Raw genomic sequence first — 20,596 nt, forward strand, 5'->3', positions numbered from 1 at the left:
TTAAAAAGAACTCTGGCCAGAAACAAAACTTATTTGTGCAGTTCCTGTAGTTCCTAACTTCTTCCTCTGAGTTCATCATTACTGACTTGTGCCCTATGGATTATTTTATTCCCCCAGAGGGTAATATATCAAAGGGCTTTGTAGAACCAATTTTTTCCCCATCAATGTCCTATTGGTGAATTTTTTTCCATTTCCAGTCTTGTAAACACAAGTAAGAGTATACCTGTCCTGCTTGGAGAGACATAAAATCCAGGGGGCCCTATGGCTTGCACAATAGTGGTGTGCCCCCTAAGAAGGACCTAGGTGCTGAACCTAAGCAGCTTCTCCACAGTCTTCTCCACTTCCTCTAGTGGTAAGGATGCTGCACTGCAGGCTACTGCCAGGTTGCGGTACTTGGGTACACCAGGGTGGACAGGACAATGCGTGGTACCAAATCAGCAAGCAGAGGATAGTCAAGGCCGAGGTTGAGCAGGAAGCAGACAAGCTTAGTCAGGAACAAAGGCAGGGGTCAAATACCTGGAATCCAAAGAATAGACACTGGAGACACAGGGGTCACCATTGGCCCCCGGGTAACACAGGAGACCCAGGAATTGACAGGAGGCATGGGTGACACAGGGGTTGTCGCAGACACAGAGGAAGACTGGAAAATTACAAAGAAATAACAGACGGTGCTTTAGCATGGAGGAGGAAGGTGTGTCAAAACCTATCCAGGGTGATGGGGAAAGTCCTTCGAAATAGGTGTCCTTTGCTCTAGTTTTGGATAAAGTGAGGAAGGTGTAGAATCCATGTCAGGGTTATTTCACTGCCCATCACCCTGCTGCATATATTTACCCCCTGTTTGGGGCTTATGTATAACTGAGAGCAGATATCGCTAACTGCTGGCTGCATTGCACTACTCATGCACCATGGCCAACAAAGCCTCATGGAGTTCTCTTTGTCAGGATGACAATTCGAAAGATCACATGACAGGCTTCTTCTGAATTTTTCTTAATTAACTCATTTTTGTTTTTATTGTTCTCACCAGCCTAAAAGGAATGAAGCTGGTGGAGTGCACATTTATAAAGCACATTGCCATGCTCTAATGTGCTGTGCCTGTATTTTGCTGCAGCCATACCACTGCTTTTTTAAATAATCCCCTATTCCCCTAATCCCCACCATTGTCACCAGAGCTAAAACATATGGAAACCCAGTTTTTGAGTTGTCACCGGAAAAGGAATAGCAGGGACAGGGCAGCCATTGGGGGGTCAGGGGTACTTCTATACCAGGCCTCTATCAAAAGAACCCGACTTTTGCAATGCTGGAATTGTCAGAGGGGGGCCAAAGAATTTTTGATAGAATGGAGCCCAAAATTTTCTGACAGCGGGAAAATGTGAGAGGGGAAATCTTCCAATGGGGACACGTCTTCCTGTGACAAGAGCACTTTGATAATAGGGACAGATTTCTGTCAACTACAAAATATGTCTAATGCAAAGTGTGCCATAGTAATTGAAGGGCATGGGGAAAGGTGGGGGCTACTAGGGCTCATTGTTTATTGGGACGCACGATCCAAGCTACCATTGCAACTCTTTTGTACAGAGTAGGGTTGCCACCTTAACTGGGATTTTTTAAATTTGTTTAATAGTATTGATGGGAAAAAGACCATGAGGTCAGTATTTTCATGGAAAAGGTTGCAAATCTGTCTCAGAACTGGAAAGGAAATTGGTGGTGACGAACCTCCTTTTGGTAAATAGTGTGATTGTAGAATCTAATATGGTAGCTACTATCTTAGTTCTAAAAGTGATCGATGGTAAATGGTGAAATATTTCATCTTAGGGCCACCAGCTTAACATATCCAGTGTCCTGCCCACAATTTTTTTTAAGCTGGTTGGGAAGAAACTAAAGGTGGGTGGGGGCCCCTGATTTGTTGCCCAACTGTTCTGTAACCACCCAAAAATTGCCAGGTGGCTACTGAAAAGTTCCAGGTGGTGTGCCAGCTAAAGGGGGCTGGGGAAAATGCTGATATCCTATTATTAGTGACCTGGGGGGCAAATGTCCCTCTTCCCCCTCAGTATGATAATTATGCAGGAAAGTAAAAACTATTATGTAACCAATTGAAAGCTTTGTCATAAATTGAACACACTTGTGTTTATACACCTACATCTCAACATGACATGGTGACAGCCAGGAGCCATATGTATGGCTTGTCCCTAATGTAGAAACAGATATCTAGTAATAGGAATGTTCTGATCTATGTATATATATCTGAACCTGGGGAAAAGTGGTGTCACTGGAGGCACGGTTTGGGAATATGTATTATTGGCTGGATGATAATGTATTTTCAATAGCAGGCGTTCCGAGGATAAATCAGCTGTTGGCTCAGCCACGATGCCATCTTGTGATGAATTGTTCAATGCAGAATTCAATATTCTAGCTAGTAAAGCATGTCCCCCCAATATATTAACTGACAATGCATCCTATTTAAATCTCTATTCTGTACTCACTATTTAGATTACACGATACAAATCAACAAATGTGAATGATTGTGTTTTGCCCCTTCTTCAGTGAGTCTGGCTGTCTCATTTCAGGCTTTGACAGAGCCCTGGGGTCATTCCATTCAGATTCAATTTATTCAGCAGTTAAACAGTTAAGAACCTCCAGCTTAAAATCCTGATTCTAGCTGTAAAATCTCAGAAAATGTGTTTTACCAAGGACATTTTTCTTAAAACCCTTCTTTGCTGTATCTTCTTCCTGTAACATTTATGTGACTAACTAGCCAGCCTTTTTTTTTACCTTTTTACCCTGAAAATTATGTGTAGGTCTCGGGGATCCCCTGCCAAAAGCAATTTATTGGGGACAGTTGGAAAAAGGCCTCCTACATTGGTGGCCAGTGGTAAGAATGCACTCTTCCAGCTGTAGGTAGAATGCCACGCTTATATACAACTAAAAAGATTCTTCATGATCCGCAACTGCCTCTGTCAAATATGAGGTCAACCAGCCACAGTTAAAGGAACCCCTAGCAAGCTCTGACCTCTCCAATGTGCAGCTGGCTGTGCCACGTGGCATTGGCACTGGCACTATGAGACATCAAATTTGGGGTCAACCAACCACAGTTTAAGGAACCTCAACCTCTGACCTACAAAGCCTTCCATGGAAAGCTGTTTGAGAATAACTGAACCAGAATTATAAAAGGAAACCATCATTGAAGCCTAACCTGCAGTTTTAGAGGAAGGCTAAACAAAACCCAACGGTATGCAGTTTGGCTTGATGGAAGGGGAATTGGAAACAAATTAGATAACCATCCGACCAGGGACCAGGGACATGACAACCTACATTAATATAAGGGTTATGCAGAGCCATATAGGGAAATACAATCAAAGTTTGAAGTCCAAAGTAGTGATCCAATAGTTGAACATCTGTGGTTACCTGACTGCTGTTTAGATTATTTTATTGAGTTTGATTGCCTCTCAAGGTAAGTAATCTCAGAATTTATTTTGGATTTAGCAGTTGCTGCCAGAGGTTTGTAAGCTCAATACAAGAAATGGCTTAAGAGACACAATCCCTCACTCCTATCTTCTAGCAGAGACAGGGCTATCTGAATAAGTCAGGATTCCAACAAGGTTTCCTTATTTATTCTATTATGTAATTATGTTTTCCAAAATAATATTCCCATCCACTGTTGGGTTTTCCTAACTAGGAAAATGGTCCAGTCTTGTTAAGGAATATTTTAAAGGCTTATGATCCAGTAGATTTAAACCAATATCCACCATCTAATATCAATAAAAGTTTACCATGTTATTGCATTTTTAAAAGTTACTTTAATTCTTTGAAAATCGTTACCTAAACCCTGGTGACCTTACCACGAAGGCCTTTATTCATATATCTTCCAACTATCTTCCATTTGTTCAACTGTATGGTCTCATTATTAGGAACCTGATGGAGACTACAAATGATGATATTTTACAGAAGTGGTTCACTGTAGTCACAATCAGAAATCCATCAGATGTCTTTCACTTAAGATAGAAAATTTACTTCACTTGTGGTGGTCTAAAAATGGCAGGAGAGTCAATGGAAAATGAGTATATGCTGCTCGGGCAGGTTTACTTTAACTTGTAGGGTACTGAAATACATATTAATTGTTTGTCTATTGTCTAGAAAGAAGGTAAGAGTGGCATTTGGTTGCATTTTGTGATTCCAACACCATAATAAGATTAGGAGCAAGGAGCCAGTAACTGTTGAGTGTCCATGGTGGATGGTGAAGCTCAACATAAACTCAAAGCTGGGGAAACTCAAACTTCATTCCTAGTTTGGAGAAGATATCAACTTAAGTCTTTAAGATCTTGGATCCACACATGTTTAGTATTTTTTTAACAGACAGCAGAAAAGGAAGTAAGAATTGGTTTACAAAAATTAAGAGATGGCTCTATAATTTGTATCCTAAATATGGTCCTCAAGGAATGGAGTGAAAGGAACCTGACATAGGTAGTACATAAGTCGGCCACCTCTTAGATGCATCCACCTTCTTGCATTGGGAGAAAGAATCGTAAAGCACAACCATGTTGTAGTACTGCAATGCAGAAAATATAGAGCATCTTTGATTTTCCTCATGAACACATATAAACACAACCATACAAAGCAAATAGTATTAAAGGCAGCAAGTAGCATTTTCACAAGACGGTCTGCAAAGGCCAATGGCCCATGGATTTTCCCTAAATTTTTACAATACATAGCATGATAAGATATGCATATTCTATGGCCATTACAAGCCATGACAGGATCTGCAGCCATGTGCAAAAAATTATTCCCAGCTGCTCCCCTTCACTTGCATGGGAGAAGTTGGTGTGGCACTTGAGTCTACAACAGAACATTGTGACTCACCGTGGGTTTGAATTGGCTCTTAGATATCAGAGAACAATATAATTCATGGTACGGGTCCTTTAAATCAAACCTTTAACTGATCCTTATAAAAGTTGCTTTTCTTTTCCGATTGTTTCATTTTAATACTACATTCAGTAAGACTTTCCTATAAGAGTCTGACTTGACCTTCTCCTTTGTGTCACAGCTGTGTCCATGAAGCTTTTTTGCTCTTATTCCGGCCTATTAGTTCTCAAAACTGCACATTGTTTACAAGATGAGATGAATTATTTTTTTTTTATCCTTTTCAACTACAAGGAAACATGAGCCGTTTTTATCATTTGAAATCAAGCTATTCCAAAGTGAACATTCTCTATTGGCACAACACTCTGATGTAGGTAACTGCACGCAGCATGGTAAATGAAATTCAGAATGAATAATTTAATCATATCTAGTCCGGAACATCGTTCCTGGCAGCCGAGCAGGGATGTGTGTTCCAGGTCTGTTTTGGAAAGCAGCAGTGGCAGAAGATGCTCTCGGTTTATGCCAGAGAAAAAAGCAAAGAGAAGCTTGTTTGAAACAGGGGATGGAATCTAAACAGACGCCATCATGATTGCATTCAATGGATGTAATGGCAAAAAGAACTTCAGACATTTTAGAGCAGGGTTTCTCAACCAGAGTTCCATGGAACCCTTTGGTTGCCCCAGAGATTGCTGGGATTCCTTGAGCAAAGATAAATTTGTACCTCTAAGGTCAGTTTAGGTTACACCATTGATCTTTTTGGCTATTTGTAAGGGTGCCTTTTTCCCCCTGTCCAGCGAAGTGGCATTCTTCATACTCACCACCAAGTTAATGTATAATATTTATAGGAGGGGTTCCTGAAGACCTGAAAGTTCTTTCAAGGGTTTCCCTATGTTAAAGATGTCAGGAAACACTGATTTAGATTATGATACAAAACTGAAATATACTAAATAAACTGACCTTACCACTCTTTTATCTGCTGACATTTTTCCTAGACATAATGGCAAATGTAGATGGTGGGAAGTGACCATTTGAAGTAAAAGCCTGATCACAGCTAAACCTCCTCTTCGTGCACCACTGGTGACTTGATACTTTCAGCGAAAATGATTTTCCTGAGCAACCTAAGGAATAGACCTAGGAATGGACAATTTTTAAATAGTGATTTTTATGGACAAGTCAGAGCTGTAACTCTTCTAGGTGGCCACCTCTATACTGCACTGAGACGAGCTGACCCTATGCACTTGAAAGGAACACATGTACCATCTTGTGTAGAATGGCTTTCATGAACTGCTCAGTAAACCTATAACCCAATTGTCTTTATTTGTGTCCCTGTTGCAGATTCCCCTACCCCACTTTCTACTTGGTAAAACGAAGAAAGAGTCAACGTGACAGTAAAGCTACGTACATATGCCTAATGATTGTTGCTGGAAATGATAGGTACCCCTCTTGTCGTTCCCAAAAGAAGATGATAGTGGTCATTCCAGCTTTGCCAATCATTTATCAACATTGGTGGACAGCTGTATCAGTGCTACAAAAGCTGTTTTAGACTACAAAAGTTCTAGCGTGAGTAAGATGGAAATCTCTCATATGGAGACCTGGATAGCAGTATAAACAGACAGGTCCTAATATCCAAATCCTATTTTATTTTATCCCCTAAAAAAATGTGACTGGTCATATATATTATCCACGAGCATCCGTCCTCTTGTTTAGTGATCTGTTCATAGTAGAACGTTTGTTTCCCCATACACCCAACACAAAGCTGTACAGGTACCCCATCCCTGATGTACCTCGGTAAAGAAAGTCAGCGCGGCATAAAACACCCCAGTTGGGGAGTTATTTTAATCACATAAATATTTTTCATGTTAATAAAAAATAATTTTAGGAACTAAACAGCAATAACACTGAATACATAATGGATTAAAAAATATGTGTCCAATTAAAATGTAAACACATGGGAATCAGAAGCAGATACTACTAATAATAACAGAAGTGCTTGGAGCAATGGCAGACGGAGGGGTGGAGGCGGTATACCGTGCCTACTACTACTGTCTATTCGCCTCGTTATAGTTTTCTGGCATTCTTTCTGGAAGCTTCTAGGTCTTAAAGAAGACCTGTCATATGAGCAATAAGAGGTTTTTCCCTTATGAAAATGATGATGTTATGCTGTTCCTCTTGGTTCAGTGCTCTGTTAGACATTGACCGAAAACCAGTATTTCAATTAAGAAAGTCAAAAAGAAGTCAGAATTTAGGGAGATCGCATGACAACCAGGCAACCAACATTCCCAGCAACAGAAGGTTTCATATTTTCTCCTTTTATTGAGTCTCCTTAACCTTTGATTCTTCTTTCTCTACAACTGCCCATATGTTAGTCTAAAGCATAGATCTGTATATAAAAACTATGCTATCTAACCACAATCACAAGGTAAAAAAGGGGTTGTGTTTTATACCATATATATGACATTTTAGTTTATACTTCTGAACACACATATAAGGGCATTGATCCCATTTACCACCAATGTAAAGGAGCATGCTTCCACTGATGATCCATGCCCACTTTCACTGGTGTTCATTATAGGCATGCTCTGTAAGTTGGTGGCCAGTAAAAATGTATGATCATTTACATTACTGGTCATTGAAAGTATACCACCTATATTGGTTAGCAATGGAAAAATAATCTTTAGGTTGAGGGCCAGCAGAAGTTTGCTTCTTTACATCAGGGGCCAGTAAAGGCAACCCCTTATTTTACTTTGGGACCCCTTTACAATAGTGGAAATTGGAAGAATGCTTCTTTATACTGGTAAACTGGGGATTTTTTATCTACGTTCCTTTACATTAATGGTAAGCAGAGGAACCCATTTTTCTACTGGTGATCAGTGAAAGCGGTCCTTTAAAATAGGGGTAATTCCATGCTGCTTTACATTAGCTTGCCCCTTTAATTTGGTGGTCATTGTAGCATGCTTCTTTACATTGGTGGTTACTAGAGCATGCCTCTTTATAATGGTAGTCAGTGAAGCATGCCTTTTTACATTGGTGGTAATTGAAAGCAGGTTTATTTACAATGACGGCTAGTGTTTCCTTACATTAGTGGTGAAAAGAAGGGAAAATGCCCACTTCCTTTGGTGTTTAGTGGAGAAGCATGCCCCTATTGATGACTTGCTGTGCTACTGACTCTGGCTGCCAAGTGATATCAGTGCTGGGACTATTCAGGTGGCATTATCCTTGTTGCCTAGTAAGGTCTGATAAGTTCTTCTAAACCAGAACAGATGCCGAGCCTGGCAACAAACCCTGGACCCTAGATTCAGGCCCTGTGGAGAACTGAGGGCCAGCAGAAGATTTTACAATGGAAGACACATCAGCATGGGGGGAAGGTGTGGATCATGTTCCTGCATATCCAGATTTATTAGGCATTTCATATTTATTCCTGTGACGTTAAATATGGAAGTGGAGGGAAGGCCAAGTGTCCCTGTAGCTTGAAATCTAAACTCTAGTAAGAACCTTAAAAATACATTCAAATCTTCCTCTTTTTCCCATGTGCTGCTTGGTGCTAATTCTTAACTCCAACACTGCCACTCACACACTGTATCAGCCTATCAACCATTCCTGAATGAGCTAAATTTGCATTCAGATCACCCTAGGAAATGTAAGTATGAGAAGTTCATACCAAATGACTAGGACTGAGAAAAACAGCTAAAAGAGAATGGCCATGACAGCACAGATAGGGAGAAATGAATTAGGTTGTTTTTGTAGTCCATCAGATAGTAAATAAGGTGGGCTCAAATATCTACTGCAGCTTCTAATGCTTGTTATGTGGAAGTCACAGAAGGCACAAAAGAGAACCATCTAGCATCTAGCAACATCTAGTGTGCAAAATAAAAAGTAAGGTTTCAGAATTACCTTGAATGGGTAAAGCACAAGATCACTGTAAGCACAGAGTAGTTAAGCTACGTACACAGGTCCAACATTTGCCACCCGATAATTGGCTCAGGGCCGAAATCGGCGAGAATCTGGTGGGTGTACAGCGCCAGTTGTCCATTGTTCGAAAAACTGTCCTGGCAGATCCACGTAACATGGATGACTAACGATTCTAATGGAAGTGAAGGGGGAGAACGCGCAGCAGGGTGCTGCTCCGTCGCTCTTCCCTTCTCCATAGAGCAGAATGGTGATGTATGTACGGCACTCGTTCATGCATCGTGCAATGCTAGTCGTTCGAAAGGATCGTGAAAGATCTTTTCCAACGACTAATATTGCATGTGTGTATGGGGCATTAGACTTGGTAACTAATGGCCCTAAAAAGACCCCACAACCAAATTATCAAGATAAGCACTGATAACGCGTTTTAACAATAAACAATGGCGCAATAACTCCATATTGCAGAGAGATTGTTTAAATACACAAACCTTCCATTCTGGCTGAAAAATAAATTGCACGGGATAACACCAGTTATCAGGAAATATTTATGTCAATTTTACTATGTATAAGATTTGTTTTATTACTACATCAATTCCATTATTGTGGTATAGAGGTGGCTAAAGGTATAAAGGCCACAGCACAAACTACAGATTTCAGAAACTAGTGCTTGTGAAAAGTTTTTTTTAAGACTATGGACCATTAGAGAAGGCTTGATATTTAAAAACTAAATGGTATAGAGGGTGCAGTGTTTTGGATCTCTATTTTTGTCCAAATAAACTGATGATATTGCCAATATTTTGGCACAATATTTGCCAACATTTTACCATTCTGGCTCCCCCCCCCCCCCCACCCACTTTCCACAGGATGTGCACCAAAGTGATTTTATGCTTTTCTCAAGTCTTCAGGCTAGTCATGTAATGGTGTAGTGTCTTCTTTGCCTCCTTTCTGTAATTGACGCACCTTACATTGTGAATAAAGGGTGCTGTGTGCTAACAAACCAGCACCCCCAGTGCAATCCTAAGAAAAGAGGGTGTTTCTTACTGTGGTTTTGGAACTCTAGATAAGCAGTTTAGGGTCCTGGAGCTGGTTAGGAGAGAGTTGAGAGGGTTCTCTGAAAAACTGGCCCATGTCTAGATTTTTTGCTACCTGAGCACAGGGTGCTTGCTTATGGACCCAACCTATGGGCAGGCTACACCACCTTGAAGTAACAACAGGTCCAGGACCTGAGAGAGCCTTCACCTTTGCTGTCAGCTCTACAATGAAGTTCGAAGAGCAAGACGATTAACTTTGGGCATTGGATGGCAGCTCATAGTGTAACATTTTACAAGTTCTCCAGCTTCTGCCTTTGTATTCAGCTTTACCGTTCACAGAGCTGTGCTCTACACTACACAAATGTGCACTAGCTGTATGTGCACAGCTGAAACAAAAAGCCACCCGTGGCAAGGGTTAGGTTGCATTGCATGTCTCTTTTGTCAAGTAGCTTTACTTCCTTTTTTGTTTTTTGAATTTAGGTCCACTTTAGGCACAAAAAAGTGTTTGACTTGTTCACATCTTCAGTACAAACACTTCTAATGTCCAAGTTTAGAACAAAGAAATGCCATATAAAGATACCTTTGACATTCAGTTATCTTACCGGTAATTTTCACCATGGCTGGAGTTCTGCTTTAAGTCCCAGTTTCTAAAAAAAAAAACCACACATTTTTGTATCTTAGAAATTCCCCAGATCCCTTCTCTGTGATCCAACCCCACCGCTAATTAGCAGACATTCAGAAAACATATTTCCATGTTTACTAAAGCATTCCATATCACAACTAACGATTCATGAAGAGAGCTCATTTAGCAAGACGTACTGGAGACACGAAACACTGACACATTTACTTAGCACTCTCCCCGTCTCTTCTTATTTAATTTCACTCGTCATATTTAAAATCTGTTCAACTTGTCTCAATTCTGAAAGCAAAATCCATAATCTAGTGAGAGCCAACGATATGCCACCCAGCGTGTCACTGAGATAATCTCTAGACAATTTAATTCAGATTTTGCTGCCTGCTGACGGAGGATATTAACAGGGAATACAGTGTTGAAGAATATTTTTTCATTTTGATGAAACCTTTGTAGATGTATGGTGTTTGTGGAATGCTGTTGGTAAACTCTGGGCTTATACATGACATTTACCAGGATTTGAGGTTTTTAGGGAGTGTAGAAATGTGGAGACATGGCACATTAGGTACCCAAAGCAGGGCAGGGTCTAGGGCTGTGGTGGCCGGGTAAGGCTAAGTATAAATAAGCTAAGAAAGGACCAGTGTGGACAAACTGGAATTGGATGAGACCAGACAAACAAGAAATGATACAGGAACAAAGTGGGAAAGTCTAGTAATAGGTCCAAGGTCAATATGGATGAAATGGGGACTGGGGGTCACATTAAAAGTTGTAGCCTGTGTAGCCCAAAGAAAATGAATGCAGCCACTACTTCTAAACTGTGTTATATGAAAGCGTATGAAGTATTAGTAGGGAAGAGTTATAAACCCCAGCTGTTTCAGCTATGAGTAAATATCCCTTTGTTTCCTGCCCTGTAGATGCAACACAAAGACGGGAACTTCCAAAGTGAGGGGACTTCTAATAATAGACAACTGACCCCAATGTTTCCATTAGAAAATTTCTCTTTACTTCTTGTTCTCAGGAACAACTCAAAAATGTAGGATTTCCTCTCACTTTCTGTCTTGTGACTACAGCCAGCTTTACAAACAAAGTGGTGAACCTCCCCAATGAGGACACCAACAGAAATAGGAAGATTGCAAAAGGCTTAAGTGTCATCCAAAATAAACAAGCAAAGAAATTGCCTAGAGAAAAATTTTCATTCATAAACTTTGTGAAGCCCATTGGGAAAATTGAGTGGGGCTGAATGCTGGTTTGGAAGACACTTCGGCTTAGTATCAGATATCTATTAAGTGTATTTATGGCCAAAACCAATATAGGTTTTGCAGACAATGCAACTTTCTCCAATGACAAACATGCATCCAAAAACAGAGCCAAGTGATAGAAACATGATGATTCTAGATGCAAGAAAAATGTATAGCCATTGAGCCTGATTTATCAAAATTCTCCAAGACAGGAAAAGATAGGCTGTCATGGGTGATTTTGGGGGATCCAGAAAAGCTAGAATGGATTTGGTCCAGGATTTAATGAAAATGATTGAGTTTGGCTGGATCACCCAGGTTCATCTATGATATTATATATTCTCCAGTTTTGGAGAGGTTTAATAATTCAGGACCATTACCTTCAGTTTCCCAAGATTTTCACTGATCAATCCTAATGGATCAATGAAAGGCAGAGCAAGAATTACTGATGTACTTTCCTTTGGAGGAGAGCTCAGCAGGCTGCTCCTCACTCATCTTCCCCTTTATTTCTTCATTGAACTTGAACAGTGATGTGTGTACAGCGCTTGTTCATTCTAACATTACTGGAAACAATCAGGAAATATCATTTCCATCAACATTTATTTAATGTATGTACATAGCCCAGTGTTTTTCAACCAGGCTTCCTCCAGGTTTTGCTAGGGGTTCCTTGAGTAATGAGCAGTTTGTGCTTCTCAGGTCAGTTTAATTGACACCAATGATCTTTTTGACTGATTGATCTGTATTCTTCCCACTGGCCAGCAATGTAAGAGATATTCTTCCTTTGGACCACCAAGTTATTATACTGTGAGCTGTGGATATTAAAATATAGTAGGAGTTCCCTAAGACCGGGAAGTTATTTTAAGGAGAACCCCTATGTTAAAAAAGTCAGCGAAGCCTGCCAAAGCCTAAGCCCAACTTCACTTTTGAAGCTAAATCTTAAAATGTGATGTTATATTGATTTGGGTGCTTTAGGTTACCAATGGAACATACAGTAGGTCCACTTTAACACTCCATTGCAAACAGATCGCTTTCACATACCAGCTTCCTACATTAAGCGCTACTACCGGGGATAATGTGAAACTCATTTCAGTTTATTTAAAGTGGAGAATTTGTCAGGACATGGCTATTAAAACATCACAACACATTAGAGCGAAAACACAGCAATCTGTAGCTCCAGTAATTGGATTTGCAGTATTTTGTTTAAAAATGCTATTTACATGATTTCACTGTTAGCATATCTTACTACATAGATGGGTTTCCAAGGGCTGCTATAATGGGAAATCATCACTTCACAGTCTTTTGCTGAAATAAATGTTAGTTTGGCTGCAGAGCTTTGGAAAGAATTTTACCAGCTATAAAGGCTCAGATGATAAGTGCTAGCAGTGCCCATGTAAAACAGTCAGTACTCAGAAATACTTACTTGCACAGCCGGATTTGTACTTTTTTTCTCCCCTAGGCTAGCTTGTGCTTGAAGGGCAAATATGGGAGGGTCGCCATGATGATAGTGGAAAGTATTTAGTACAATTGGGTAATTTTTCACATTATAATGATAGGCTAATGAATAGCTAGGATAGGAGGAAAACTGCCATCCCTAGTGTCCTTGTGAGCAATCCAGCCATGCTTAGCGGCTATACTTTCTGTGGATCAAGGCAGCAGCGCATGTCTATGTTTATAAGACTCGTTATATGTTGAGTGATGGCACAGGATTCTGATTGAAGCACATACATTTTATTTACTGAATTTTGTTTGCTGTATCAACAGCATCAGAGAGCCGGAACTGTAACAGCTGACTTCACAACACAGAATTGGGAAGCATTAATAGAGTCAGACAGGCTAGAGGACAGTACAGACAAGATCAAGCTGAATGTCAGCCAAAGCAAAATCCAATGGTAGTAAAGGTTGAAAATGAAGTTGTGAGTTGGTTACAGCCCACACTTTTGATCACGCCCAGACTGAATGACCTGAGCTCAATTTAAGCACTACTGAATTCAGACAGGTGTGAAACTGCAGCAAAAGGATGCCCCAGTGCTGGGAAACATTCAGCAGGGGGCAGTAGTGAGCAACTAGATTCAAGAACTCTAAGCTTTCACTATATTGCAGAAAAAGTGATAGATCAACAGTAGGGATGAAAGGAGAAGACATCCAGGCACTAGAATAGAGAAGAATGAACTGCTTGCATATGTGCATTTTTGGAAATTACTAGGTTCTTATTACATAATACCTGCAGGTTAACACTTCTCTATTCTTGTCTTCACTCTCCTATGTGTACTTATTTCTGTTATCGATTGTCCCTTCACACGCCATATCCTGGTCCTCTCTATGCCTTGTTATAGTCATTAGTCCATATTACTTCTTCTCCGATGCATTGGCTTCCAACTCTGTATTCCATCTCCTCCATCTTCCACTCACCTCTGCTCATCCCCTATTATCAATTCATGGAAGTTGTTGTAGGCTGCCAAGTAAGGCTCTGTAGATGGCGGGGATGTATTTTCTCCAATGAACGTATGGCAGAAGAAGAAAGCAGTAAAAGACTTCTTTTTGATACACTGTCCCTAATAGTGACTACAGGTGCACATTGGTTCTCCCTATATTTGAGTGGGTTTCCTCCGGGTACTCTGATTTCCTTTCACATCCCAAACACATGCAGTTTGGTTAATTATCTTCCTCCTATAATTGACCTTAGAATTTGCTAATGACATATAAGGTAGGGGCATTAGATTGTGAGTCCCTACAGCTATGTCGGTGTTATATAAATACTGGATAATAATAATAATTGGACAGACAAAGTCAAGAGTTGTCATTATTATGAAGCCAAACCTGAGCCTTGATGAGCAGCCGATGTTGTACCGAGTGCATGCAGACAGGAAGCCTGTAATAGAAATAGGAAAAAAGTTCTTCACATCTATTTTAAGCATCATTTTTGGGGTAAATTCCCTCTTTGAATGACTCCATTCTTTCCAAACCCGTACCAGTATATTCTGCAATGTGAAACTTAAACCTTGTCATATAGACTTTGCCAGAAAAACGTCTACAGCAGAACAAATTTATATTTTATAGGAATAATCTCTGTGTTTTTATTTGTATTAATACCCAGAAAATTATTTAACAAAGGTTACAAGTATCAAGCCAAGATTATTATATATGGCACTCCGACAAAGGCCGCTATCTTTCACCGCCATCCGCTTGGCCAAGGTTGTTCTTAGCGGGGTGATTGATGGTATGAAAAGGACGTATTCATATATAAATGTACGCCAAGCTTTATCCAAACAGCATGGAGAGAAACACAATATGTAAGGCCGCTAACTCTCCAAACATCCACTCGGCACACTTTACGTAAAACAAATAGACGGGAATTACAAAAAAAAAAAAAGCTTATCCTTCCTCTTCGAAAAGGACTTGACCCTTTTCTAAAAGCCAAAACCAAATACGCCTCGGGCACTCAGCGCTGACCCTTAAATTGTTTGCTGGGCTCTGTGAGAAAGCTGGCTATGTCCTACAAGCAACCTCGGATAATTTTATAAAAAAATCAATCAACAATTGTTATCGCCGGTTTCCTACAAGATAATAAACAGGGCTTTTGCTGTACAGCAACAAATCTCAGTTTCTGGGCCGGTCATATATGACTTGTTATGGTTGGTGCATTGTGGTGTATTACGTGTTAATTGCCTTTGATACAAAGTTTGTATGGTTTGCTGTTGTATTGTTATAAATGTGTAATCATTTGTTAAGCCCAAAATCTCAGGAGGGCTTGTAAAATATAATTCAAGATCTTTTTTTAGTGGTTTGGTCCACCCAAAGCTTTTGCATGGCTGAGGCATCTTCTGCTTTCTATTGGAAATAAAGCCCAACCAACCACAATATTAAAAAAGCCAAATTGTAATAATGATTGGGTTGGTAAGGGAATATAAACAGGGGATAGAAGGAAAGTGATGGACACATAATATGCTTGCACAATGCAAAATGGCTATGTCCTCTTATCTTTGAATTCAGGTGATTGGTGGGTCAGTCGCGTGTGACCATACCCAAAGAAGGAAGAACAATTGATGCCATACTACATTTCCAAGCATCCTTGTATTACAGGGCAAACCATGTGTCTACGTCAGGAGTCACAACTTTTTCATAAGGTCTTTATTATTCAGAGTATAGCTATAGCCAAGCATAGCTACACAATGGGGAGTTTTGAAATTGAATGTTCAGTTCCCTAGGTGAAAGAGTTTACACCAATCCGCATCGTTACTTTAAGAATTTGCCCTTATCAATTTTTAGATTTAGTTGAACTTTAAGATACTTTGTGGTTGGTAGTAGGTGTTGGTGGTGTTGGTCTCGCAGAGGGGGGAGGGGTTCTTCTGTACCAAGCTTCGATCAAAAAAGCTTAGTATGTGGCCCAGAAGTTTCTGATAGTGGTTAGTTAAAGAGTTTAGATAGTGGTAGATAGAATTAGTTATAAGAGCCCTGCCTGGTGGCAAGATCCTAGCCTGCACACTCATGGCCACCACTTAGGTAAAGGAATGCAATGCTTTGCTGGCTTGAAGAGATCCAAATCTTAACTTGGCAGGAAGATTCAGCAAAAGAGTCCCATGAAACCCAATGGACTTCCCATTTAAATCTAAAGTAGTTGGACTAGGGTGGGTCTGTGCCATGGCAGTTATACAAGGGCATTTTGTTGACAATGTCCCCCAGAGGAAAGGTGGGGATACCACTTCCGCAACTCACAATCTGCAATGAAATCATTGATCACTAATAAAACAAACTAAAAGTTTGTGAAGCAGTTGGGTAAATTCATTGTTACTGATCTACTCTTCTAATTTCTGATTTACAAGCATGTAAAAATATCAAATGCACATCAAACTTTTTCTTTGGCTAAATACTGCAATATTAGTCAGATATTGCATTTACTATATTAAGACTGAATTATCTTTGTAACCTCTTACACATCATTTCCTCCTGGTAGCAGCATTCAGGAAATAATTCTTTGCCATATCTCTAACAAAACAATGTCCTCCGAGGCTACGGCACCTCCTGGGAAGCTGTCAGTCATCATGTTCAATCAAAGAGGTCCAATGATTGAGAGCCCCAGATGGTCATTTGTAAAAGGCCTTGTAGTCACTGTTTGTAATTATACACATAAATATGTATTTCTTATATAGATTTAAATGGACATATACCCTTAAAGGTGAATGTGTTCCACTGTCAAAAGATATGTTATTTCCTTCATTTATATATACGTGTGATGGGGTTCATGTCATGATGGATGTCTTATGTGTACATAACCCTGATATGCTGCAGAAAGAATGTTTATATCTTCTATATATGGCCTAGTTAAGTCTCCTTTTAAAAAAAAATCATTTTTGGGTCCAGCTCATGTTTAATAGATGCTTTGCACTGATTTACGTGTAATGTATGTTGAAATCTACATTGGACTTTGGACAATACTGGGTCAAAGTTAGGTGACCGAGATAGAACACTGTTAACCTAAACAAGGAATGAGGACCTCCATGATAGGATCATGGGGTATTATTGATATTTATTATTTTTACATGATATGGTAACATTTGGGTTATTCTTACAGTGGCAATGCAAGTCTTTATAGTTATTTTGCTAAATAGATATGCTAAGTAGTTGCTTTTTCTTTTAGTTTTGTCTGTGTTGCATTCTCACAATCAGAAATGTAACACCTGGTGGGAAAAAAAAGAGTGCACAATAAAGGAGCACATTTTTGGTCCCATCTACTAAAGTGAAAGAGGTATTGAACCCTGAACTATCCAGGGTGCAAGGTTTCTGAGTGGGAGCACAGGGACACCAACTTTGTCTTCTTGGCTGAATCCAGGGTACCCTCAGAGGACCTGCTGGATGGGTACTTAAGGATTATCCCACCAAAAACTCTTCTTTCATGTTTAAACTACCTGCCAGTCTCCTATACCTTTTTAAGGACTCTCTGTGCTGGGTTCCTGCACACCTGCTGGGGTACTTATGGGTGTTTCCTAACACTTCTATTGGATTTTGTATGGATTTTTTTTTATTGGAGTAACAGAAAAACCTCAGATTTGAGTAATAAAATGAAGCACTATCTTTATGTCCTCTTTTGCTCTTACAGGTGGCGTTCTTGCATTCCTGGGACCCGATCCCATTCACCTCCGTGCTCATTACATTTTGGTGTCTGATGGCGGATTACTCCAGGTGGGAGATGACAATGCACCATTCCAAGGAAAAGTCCATATCACATTGTATGGAAGTTCCTATACCACACGGCTATATCCCTATGGGGTGAAATTCCTAGCTGTCCGCAATGCAACTATTTCTATGCATGGTAAGTGTGTACCTCCCTGTAAATATGTATACGCTGATATGAAGAAGGTTTTTCATTTACACATGGCACAGGACTCTACTATACCACTGCTATATACTGATATGTATACACTAGTACAATGTACACTGCCTTGCCAAAAAAGTCAAAAAGAATGGTTCAGGGAGCATGAGACATTATTTTCACTCATTGATTGACCACCACAGAGTCCAGGCCTTAACCCCATGAACAATCTTTAGTATGTGCTGGAGAAGTTTACACAGAGGTCTGATTCTCCCATCATCAATACAAGATCTTGGTGAAAAATGTATGCAACTCTGGATGAAAATAAAGGTTTGGTATATAGCATAAGCTTATCAAAATGATACCACCGGTGATATTCAGTGCAACATAATCAAAGTTAACAGTGGTCCAATAATGGATGTGAGTTTTTTGCCAAGATGGTATATCTCTGTTCGATATGTCATTCTATACTAATGACCTCTTACCCATCATTTATGGGACAGTCCTACACCATTCACTAAAATAGAAGGTCTTCTTTATCATTTTTTATTTATTTTTTCAATATTTGTTCTCTTCCTTCCATTTTTTAGGCATGTTTTTTACGTAGTAAGAGTAGATTTTTTAGGAAGTAGGAGTTGGCCCAGAAAGCATGAGTGGACCTCTGCTAAAATAAAATAAGCCCCCTCATGACAATAACTTCATATTCAGCTCTCCCTTTTCATTAAATTGGAGAACTAAAGCATGGAGAAGAATTTTAATTCTTATTTGCTTGACAAGCCCAAGATCAGATAATGCAATGGCATGCATAAAATAAATTGGCCATTTTGGTCCTCAAATGTTCACATTTAGATGAATCGGGCCCAGTACATGTTCACTGTTTTGGACTGCACAATGCTAACACTAGCTGACATCGGACAAGCCAGGAGTGTGATAAATAGGATCTCTGAACCTCCTATAAAGTCAAGCTTTCTCAAATACATAATGGCAAAGCTAAAAATGAAAAATAACATAAATTCCTATTTATTTCGTTTTACCAGCGCTTTTTCTCCTTTTCTCCTCCATGTTCCAAGACAGTAGATTAAAAAATTGCATGGAACCTTGCTCAGACATCACATGTCAAGAGGCATGAGGGTGGCTAACTCACAGTTTATAAAACACAATTTGAATTTAAATACTTGTTTTCATTTTTTTTTTATCCTATGTTGCATCTTAGTGCTGCTAATTTTTTTGCGGTCACTACCTATCTTCATGTACATGCCTAAACCATTGAACGGCTAGACTTGACCATGGGTCCCATCAGCTTACAACATCTAGACATAAAAGAAAATGGCAGCCCACACCAAGGTCCCTGGTTAACCAAGGTGATTACAGAACTGGCATGGTCAGGGTTTCCTAAAGGTGATAACAGTGGACCTCCCCCATGTGGTGTGCCCTATTAGTCTCCTTTGGGAGCTCATGTTATAAGGTGATATTGCTGGAGCACAATTGGGAAACAAAGTTTTGCCACCCTTTAACAGGATCATCTCAACAAGGACTTTCACAGCATTTTCAATAAAAGTTGCATATTCAAAAACATTAAAAATGATTTACATTACATGGTAAATTTTATATGAGATTTTACTGGTCGAGTTTACATTTGAGGCCCTAGTCCTCATCAGGGAGCAGAATGTGCAAATGCAATGAACAAACACTGCAAAGGATAATTTGTTTGGCTTAGTAAATGAATTAATGTTTCTGCCTTAAGCCAGCCAATCATGTGCAAGCAAAAATGATGTCTATTTAAATTTCCTTGCATGTGATTGGGTATTCTTTATGAACTAAGTGACACCTCCCTTGCAGAACACAAATGCACTTTGCTAAGTGAACAGTATAAACGTTTGTTTTAATATATCAACCCTTTTGTGTCTGTTCCTATGAACCTGTAAATTTACAAACAACTCACCAAAATAAATAAAAGACTTTGCATTCCCTTATAGCAATGAAAAATGTGAAATGTTACAAAATGCCTCTGCCCTTCAAACCGGCATGACATCTAAATCAGAGTAACATTTAAAGATCACAATCATTCGTGTCATTCCTTGTTTTTACATTGTGGTTTCTGTACGTTCAATATGTAGGAGAGAGAAAATGGTTATTGAAACATGACTGTTAGACTGCACCCTCCTGTCACTTATCTGGCCGGGAAACACAGTAATCTGAAATGTAGACAGTGATAAATTTCCTAACTAAACAATCAATAACATTTCCTTCAGTCCTGTACAGCTTGCCTGTGCCGTGTCAGGGGCCGTGATTAAACTGTCAAGCCTTCCCCGTTCCCTCTCCAGAAAAATGACACTCTTTTAAACTGACATCTGATTGGCAGCCAGTTTATGGGTGGCTTACCCTGATTGGCAGGAAGACTCCCCTTAGCCGAAGGCAACCGTAAAAATTTCCCAATGCGCCTCGACCACCCGAGATCTAGTCTGCCAGTCAACCGGAATTCTGGGAATTTCTTTCCAATTTTTTTTTTAAGTCACATTAACATATCAAAGCGCAGAGCTGACACAGCTCACTAAACATTCTGAATCTGTGCATGGTGCTGGAATAATTTCAACTTTCCTAAAAGAAAGAAAGAAATAAAAACTTTGGAGGG

General features: G+C 39.7%; 1 protein-coding gene across 1 annotated transcript in view; it reads left to right on the top strand.

Moving 5' to 3' along the window:
- PKHD1 (PKHD1 ciliary IPT domain containing fibrocystin/polyductin) overlaps positions 1-20,596 on the top strand; it is a 155,886-nt gene that overhangs the window by 108,641 nt on the left and 26,649 nt on the right. The window contains exon 36 of the mRNA XM_072410067.1: positions 17,752-17,964. Coding sequence (XP_072266168.1) covers positions 17,752-17,964 — 213 coding nt within the window. The remainder of the gene's footprint in view (positions 1-17,751; positions 17,965-20,596) is intronic.

The sequence above is a fragment of the Pyxicephalus adspersus genome, chromosome 4, assembly GCF_032062135.1.
Source record: "Pyxicephalus adspersus chromosome 4, UCB_Pads_2.0, whole genome shotgun sequence".
In the NCBI taxonomy this organism is placed as follows: Eukaryota; Metazoa; Chordata; class Amphibia; order Anura; family Pyxicephalidae; genus Pyxicephalus; species Pyxicephalus adspersus.